Source organism: Pecten maximus, chromosome 7 (genome assembly GCF_902652985.1).
Source record: "Pecten maximus chromosome 7, xPecMax1.1, whole genome shotgun sequence".
In the NCBI taxonomy this organism is placed as follows: Eukaryota; Metazoa; Mollusca; class Bivalvia; order Pectinida; family Pectinidae; genus Pecten; species Pecten maximus.
This window is the reverse complement of record NC_047021.1, coordinates 1180153-1189047: the sequence shown is the minus strand read 5'-3', so window position 1 is coordinate 1189047 and position 8895 is coordinate 1180153. Positions and strand designations below refer to the sequence as shown.

At 38.9% G+C, this 8895-nt stretch overlaps 1 protein-coding gene across 3 annotated transcripts in view; it reads right to left on the bottom strand.

Annotated features, from left to right (window-relative positions):
• Positions 1 to 783: 783 nt before the first annotated feature.
• LOC117331279 (nischarin-like) overlaps positions 784 to 8895 on the bottom strand; it is a 42005-nt gene continuing 33893 nt past the window's right edge. For all 3 annotated transcript variants that reach the window (XM_033889885.1, XM_033889884.1, XM_033889886.1), the window contains one exon: positions 784 to 7488. In XM_033889885.1, the coding sequence (XP_033745776.1) occupies positions 4944 to 7488 (2545 nt within the window). In that variant the 3' untranslated portion in view covers positions 784 to 4943. The remainder of the gene's footprint in view (positions 7489 to 8895) is intronic.

The following is an 8895-nucleotide window of genomic DNA, read 5'->3' as shown; positions in this document are numbered from 1 at the left end:
GTGTCCAAGATACAGCTGATTATTACTCCATACAGCAGGTGTCAGGATCATAAAATGCTGTGTCCAAGATACAGCTGAGAATTACTCTATACAGCAGGCGTCAGGGTCATAAAATGCTGTGTCCAAGATACAGCTGATTATTACTCAATACAGCAGGTATCATGATCATAAAATGCTGTGTCGTCAGGATCATAAAATGCTTTTGGAGATACAGCTAAGTATTACTCCATATATCAGGTGTCAAGATCATAACATGCTGTGTCAGAGATACAGCTGATTATAACTACATACAGCTGGCGTCAGGATCATAAAATGATGTCGGGAGATACAGCTGATTATTACTCCATACAGCAGGCGTCAGGGTCATAAAATGCTGTGTCGGAGATACAGCTGATTATTACTCCATACAGCAGGCGTCAAGATCATAAAATGCCGTGTCGGAGATACAGCTGATTATTACTCCATACAGCAGGCGTCAAGATAATAAAATGCTGTGTCGGAGATACAGCTGATTATTACTCCGTACAGCAGGCGTCAAGATAATAAAATGCTGTGTCGGAGATACAGCTGATTATTACTCCGTACAGCAGGCGTCAGGGATCATAAAGTGCTGTCAGAGATACAGCTGAGTATTACTCCATACAGCAGGTGTCAAGATCATAAAATGCTGTCGGAGATACAGCCGAGAATAACTCCGTACAGAAGACGTCGGGATCTAGCCGGTTTCCCATCTGGCCTGCTGTGGCAATGAAGCAAGGTGTTAATAATAAAGAAAGTCTGACAATCAATTTAATGTGTTTAATATTCCTCTCTTTATCGCCGTACTGCACTTAAATGCATCTAAAAGTGTCCACAACAAAATACAAATAGAACGTCTGAACATCAGACATGCCATTCACAACATTTCATATTTCAAAAACAAATGTGTTTTTTTTTATATAAATTAGAATTTCATTTGTATTATACACAAGGAAAACATTTACAGAACGCAAAAAAATGGAGATGGCATACTCGACTAGAATATGTAAGTTTCATATAAAGTAGAACGCCAACCCTCATGGCTAAACCTGTACTTATTAATACATCTATATAGACAACGGTATACTAAGGTGCTAATATGAAGTATGTAATCTGTGTAAAACGTATCAGGTCTAACATACTAAATCTTAATGTTTGGTAATCCATAACTGCATTAATGTTACTTTACTTGTCATTGCAGTCGACTATCTACCCAGGATCCGCCGAGATGACCATCATCTACCCAGGATCCGCCGAGATGACCATCATCTACCCAAGATGCGCCGAGATGACCATCATCTACCCAGGATCCGCCGAGATGACCACCATCTGCCCAGGATCCGCCGAGATGACCACTATCTACCCAAGATCCGCCGAGATGACCACTATCTACCCAAGATCCGCCGAGATGACCATCATCTACCCAGGATCCGCCGAGATGACCATCATCTACCCAAGATGCGCCGAGATGACCATCATCTACCCAGGATCCGCCGAGATGGCCATCATCTACCCAAGATCCGCCGAGATGACCATCATCTACCCAGGATCCGCCGAGATGACCATCATCTACCCAAGATCCGCCGAGATGACCATCATCTACCCAGGATCCGCCGAGATGGCGAAATCAATACAGTTGTACCTGGGATGGTTGTGCTGTTCCTGTATGTATTCTTTTCATATTACAGGAGGTATGGTGCCATAAAGGCCGGATCACCTGCTCTAGAAACATTTCTCCCCACTAGGGTAACACAAGCTTGTTTTCAAAACTTCGGCCGACAAGTCAGTCGATAGAGTTGTGGCGATGGAGTAGATGGATGTTGAACTGCCCGTCAATTCACTATGCGATGCATTGAAATTAAATGAAGATCTATATTATTTCACAACAGCTCGCAATGATGACATTGTCATCTTGTTTGAATAGATAATTCGGATCATGCTTCTCTGAACACTTTCAGAATATGGCGGATGACCTTTTACTAAATACTATGTCCGAAATGTCAATTCCAGTACATAACGACTATATTTCGATATCAATTGATATGTTCATGATCTTTCTATTACAAAACATACAGGTACATGACTGTTAAAATTACATGGAATGAAATGTTTAAATGCCCTTCCTTTTAGAACCATACATTGATCTGACCCTCTCTGACTATATGGCCGTGTCGTTAAAATAAGTCAATAATATACGGGCATTCAGATTATGAAACGTCATTAAATTTGAAACCTATTCTAGTGGATACATATAATAATTCACATACTGGACAATGTAAGTATCTCTGAAAATGATACCAGATAGTTGGTGCTCAGGGGGTAGGGACTCATTCTTACCACATCGTCAGTAGTTTCTGTGTTCCGTCGGAGACAATACATAAGTCAGAACATAGTCCCGCCGTACCTCAATGTATATTAGACTGGTATAACACATCTTTAGGTACAAAAACACTAAACACCGGTTCAATAAATTATGCTCTACCATAACCAAAACGTTTCTCGCTCCATCACAAACTTCACTTCATAATATTATGAAAGTAAAATTCACAATTCCTACATATATATGTTATATAGTGAAGAGCACTCTGTATATTTGACTCGAATCTGTTTATGTTTCGATATAATTACAGGAAACAGATTTCTCTACAATAAGAAAAAATATGTAGTCGCGGAATTCATTCCACTGGGTAATTACGCCATATTTTTTAGGATGAAAAACCGATATTTGACACTTACAAGCAAACAGATGGACATAGCAAGTGTATGTAGAATACGATAGATAAGACTAAGAGTGTAACAAAAATCCACATCGTTATTTATGGAGTAACAGAATATCGAAAAAAACATTTACGTGCAGACACCTGTCCCCTTAGTAATTGGAGGAAATAATGTGATAATGATGTTAGGTATATACCTAGTATGTGAACACGTCTACAAACCCTAGAGACAACAAATGTTTAGATCGTGTATTTCTATTGCGGATGACATTTGATATTTCAGTACCCGTGAAGTAGACATGGACTGCATAACAATTAACGTGTAAACAACATTCCTGGCGTTGGGATTTGTACAATAAATTTGATTGGTATGTCCCATGTCGTCCACAAAGAGAATCACCGCGACTCGTGCTGACTTCAATAGCTTATCTTGTTTGTGACAATATGTAAACACTCTTGGATTTCGGCAGTTCCTAAAGAGTTTCTACAGGGTTTGGTTTAATCTTCTCATTTAAACGTCTGAGCTATTTCAGTGATAAATGACCAACTTAGTCTAACCAGTCTACACAACATATCGCAATATTGTGATTTCTAATTTATCAATTATTCATCTTAATTCGACAAAAATAGGCAGATCCATGATAACCGATGAAGTGAAATCTTTATCCGAGTCGTGTATAAAATATTGTTTGCAGGAAAAGCTCTAAAGTAATAGTTCAGAAGCAAAGTTCGAGGAAAGGGGAAGTTACCAGGACGCTGCTGCGGATGCTACACGAATAATATTATAGACAAACACATCACCAATCCGAGATCTTCATCAACGGAATAGTGTTTAAACGTTAAAACACAAAATAGAATCAGGATTGATCACAAGTGAGTGATGACGTTTCTTTAATCAAAATGGGATAGTGGTAATGAAAGTCGGCAAGAAACAAGTGCATTGTACTCGATAATCAATGACTTTTGCATGCTTATTGCCAGGGTCTAGAAATTAGACCAATTTAAAACAAAAAAATATGTATTAGTGTATAAATGATGACAGGGCCTTATTGTAAGAGGGATGTACTCTTAGACTATTACAATCAGGTTAGCAATAATTCACAGCCTTCACGACATAATGTAACTCAAACACTTCAACACCTCACATTTTCTCATCACTCAAGCATATCACAACTCTTTTTATCAATGATATAAATAAACTGGGATAAAAGGGTGTCTGTATAAATAACACTACATCGTCTACATCCGACCTAACTGTATATCGCATGCCGACTGGTGATAGTTGATATAGGACATCCCAACTGTTACAATGCCCAGCACTGAACACTGAAAACGTTACACCAAGTAAGGACAAAAAAGGCTCGTCATACTAGGTTATAATGCAACATGCAGCTGTTCTGACAAATCTTTTTGTCCACGACATATTATGCAAATTAGTTTATCAAAAATTCAATTTGCTTAACGAATAAAAAAAGATGACTAAAACTGTGAATATAAGATACGTGGTGTGATAACTATGGGAATGTGATTTACGTTGTAAAATGTCTTGTGTCAATGTGTATTTCCTCAAATGAGGGACATAACAGATAACCTATTCCTTCTATCTCTCATCATCAGCATGTAATACCACTAGCCTTTATCATAAAAGGGGACGCATAGTTCACCAGACTGCTTAAGGTAGTGGATACGTTCATGTAAGAGATTGCTAGACTTTCAAAATGTCTTATTGACCTTCAAAAGTTTGACATTCGCATGTTATTTGGAGCAGATTGCAAATACACCAGCTTCTGATTATTATATGTAAATACATGATTATTCAGCTTCTATCATAACTTGTCCCCGTAATTCAATATTCAGCTTTTATCATAACTCGTTCCCATAACAGCCATCTGAATTTTACTGATTTCAGTTTTACCTAAACAATAATCCATGTATTCAATTTTCTTCTCACTACCTTCATTAGTTTTGTCCCGTTTTTGCGAAATGTTAACATCACTTATTACCTCAGTTGTATCATTTTGGTCTCAATACAAAGCGAAACTACTGCCTCGTGTGATCAGGAATTCATTTGATTCACCTTAATGATCGATCAGTAATAATAATTCGATACACCTTGAAGATCGATCAGTAATAATAATTCGATACACCTTGAAGATCGATCAGTAATAATAATTCGATACACCTTGAAGATCGATCAGTAATTATTAATCAGAGAATGTGGATTTCCAGCTCATCTCCGTGTAGATCCCTCCACTGATTCTTCAAAAGGAGCATGACTTTATTGATGTCTCTCTCACACTGCACAAGAACAGTCATTCCCACCTCTGGCAGCGACTGTCTGCCTCCCGTCTTATCATCGGCACTGAAGTGTTCCACAGAAGTATCGACCACAATCTCCTCGGCTTCATCAGAGAAGATAAGGGTCAGCTTCTGAGAGTTGTCCCGAAAGAACAAAACTCTCTTTAAAGAATCTACCTTACGGATATCAGTGATGTGATACCTGGCTGTGTTGGGCAATCCCCTGGCGAATTCCGGCAGAGGATAACTGGCCACATCTTCATGCATTAAACATAAGTAATCGTTGGTCAGGACAAGACTACGTGGTTCCATACTCTCTACAGCTCCACACTGATTTTCAGAGGTAGCGACATAACACAGAATGTACATGAGAATGTCCGCCTTTCTTCGGGCCAGGAGTGGCAGTCTTAGTCGATCGGTGATGATATACAAAAGGTCGGACATTGTATCCTCGCCCGGATAAATGAACGGAACTTTGCTCGGATGCAAGTACTCCATGCCTTCCAATGTGGTCTTCGTTCGCTTGTTGAAAGCCCGATAGAAATCTTGTTCGACGTCAGCAGGGCTCCTGTCAACCATGGGAGATGACATGAAGATGGTGAGCATAGTTGTGAGTTGACGCATAAACCTCTCGGTGATAAGTCCGTCTCTGCTCAGAAGCGTGTATGTGGAGTTGCAGTCGTTGCCAGTCAAACGAACACACTGGTCAAATAGGCCAACGTTGACCTGCCGAAGCTCAGAGTAGTGGAACACGTGATAGCAGCGTATAATAGTACTGTCTTTCTGACTGCTGTGAAGGATACCCGAACTGTGGTGTTTGTCAACTTGTTTCCTCTGTAAACCAATTACAGAATCAGACTTGTGTCTGGCATGCGTCATCCAGGCCTGACGTTCAACCAGTGGAGACTTGACAACCCTGTCTGACACAAAGTACATTGCTCGTGAGCTCATCATTACACAGCTGATGATCTCCTGATGTGGATCTTTATACGGTACCACAACAACCCAGAGGACATAATGTAGCTGTTCAGCTTCGGAGTTTACCAGAGCAATGTCGCTGTGGAAGAACTTGGCCAGTTCTTCTCCTTTCATTTCTGTTAAAAGTAGTAATTTTGGTGACAAGGTCTTCACTAAATTATGAGAGCGGATGCACGATTCTAGCTGTGTCTGAAGTTCAGGTGTAAGATAGTTCAGATCTAACTTCATTGACATATGTGGAGTCAATGCCACCTTTGTATTCAAAGTCATATTGGCGATAGTTTTTGATCGAAGATGTCTCACTTCGATCTCTGTATTCTGTGTGTCTTCCCCTGATGATTCAAATCCAGAAACTTGCTCTTGTAACTTCGACTTAGTAGCATCATCGGTAGAAGCATCTAGGCTGTCCGAGGACTCATTTCCACCTTCTGGTTCCTCTCGGATAGTAGGTGACATTCTGTGAGTATGTTCTGATCGCATAATTGTAAGTTGATCTAAGAAGCTATCTCTAGCTTTCTGCGACAGAAAACACACTTGAAACCCTACCGCACCTATCAGTTCATGGAAAACCATTGATACGTCGAATGGTTCAAAGAAGACTAGGAAATTTTTGCTCTGAAATGACGATGTTCTACGGTGCTTACGCACACTCTGAACACTAACTCCTATCTTGATTTCACTAATATTCGTCATCACCGAATGTTGCTGTAAATAATTGAAATGAGGTTTCGATTTGATGTCTTCTAGTTTATCAATGCATGTTGGTCTAGGCCAAAATAAACAGTCGCGATGGATGAGGTACACTTTGTTTTCCGATAGGAGTAATAGGGCGAGTTCCTCTGTACCACCAACGGATACAACAGAAGAAACCACAACACGTCCAGTACAAAGTCCTTCATCATCCTCCTCGGAAAATATTTGTTTAGACATATCAGAATTTTGGGAACAATTGACCATGTCAATACTTCCAAGGTCAGATGAATGCAGCCTGGTCTGTAAATCATCTGTGAATTCTTTTCCGACATCAGAATCTGCAGCTTCGAGGACGAATGTTCCACTTGGACCTACGAATGACTCCTCAAGTCTGATATAACAGTAGCACGGACCAGACAGCGCTTGCTGCACATTGTTCAGGGGCATTATATAAAATGTCTCCAGATCGGGTACGCCACTGAAGCCACAGCTGCCATGCTTGAGACGAAGGAGGAAGAGGCGTCGCTCTGTTAACACAGCACAACAAGAAATAGTGTCATCCTGTTTCGAGTACTGGATAACGTTACACCACATCACATTTACTAGCTGTTCCATCACTTGGTCATCCATGTCTGACCCGAACAACCGAGTCTGAAGCCAGGTCACAAACTCAGAATTTCTGTGATTCGGCAGCTTTGCGATGTTTACATAGGTGATGACAGGTACATTCTCATCGGAATGTCCTCTGCTACGTCTCCTCTCCAACACTACCGTTTCCAATTTTCTGGAAAGAAAAGATCAGTTAAATCACACTGAGACATTTAAGGGAAGAAATACAACTTATCAAGGAGTCAGTCAGGAAGTTTCCTTTGATGGTTTTAAGTATTTTGACGCATTAATGTACTTAAGCATTGATGTCATTTTTTTTTAGTTTCATCGGGGTATGAAACAAATTTTGTTTGCAAACTGTAAGAATCCGCTAATCGGGGTATGAAACAAATTTTGTTTGCAAACTGTATGAATCCGCGTAGCGGATTCTTACAGAAGTTTGCAAACAAAATTTGTTTCATACCCCGATGAAACTAAAAACAATTGACATCAACGCTTATAATTAATTTTTGAAAATGATTTTTTAATTTAAAAAATGTTTTATGTACAATTTTACTGGTTTTAAATGGGATTCTTTTTCTCAAATCAATACGCAACGTCAATTGTCGTATGGTGACGTCACATTTTTCGCGCCATTTTCGGAATTTCTTTCATAGAAGAATGGAAAGAATTTTTCGACCAATCACATTTGAGTATTTACCATGAAAACAAAGAAAAATTAATTATATCCAAATAAAACTAAAACAGGCACTCTGTTCCACTGTACAAACACTTTTGAAACAGTTCCTAAATTTAGACCATCACTTTCGAAACGGTTCCTAAAGGTAGTTTGTCACTTTTGAAACCGTTCCTAAAGTTAGTCAATCATTTTCGAAACGGTTCCTACAAAAATTAGCATATTATTTTCGGAAATTTCCACTGAAACTTAAATGCCCATACCTCTGCTGCATACACTTTCAGCTTTGACCAACATAGCATGAGTTAATTCATTATATCCGAGTAATGACTTAGTTTGATCCTATCATAGCAAAATTCACGAGTGATTGTCAACAAAATATCACGTAAGTACAATTAACATTTAAATATCGCGTAGCAAGCAGAAAAATATATAATGTTACCGTATGTCATATAGATATTAACATAAGTAGAATGATTTGTTCTCCAATATCTTATAGTACAGTGCTATTTCAGTTAGTTGGTATTTTATACTGGAAAATAGATCATACATTGGTGAATTTTATCACCCAGATATTAAAAACCTGTAAGATATCTAATTACATTAAACATAGCAAACGGTGTCATTTGGTTTAATGTTCCATTGTATCATTATGTTATATGATCATGAATCATCTTAAATAATAGAAGACTTCAAAGGTGTCAAATCTATTTCGTAAAAGTAGTGAAATTGCAGTCAGGTAATTTAAAAACCAGTCATTCAGGAAAGTTTATATGTGTAGCAACACCTGTAGTTTGTATATAACATTACGGGCCCTATTCATCTCACTATATTTGTACATTGTATATGATATTACAACAGGGATGCCCTAACACCTGTACATTGTGTACAAGCCAGAGCTTCATA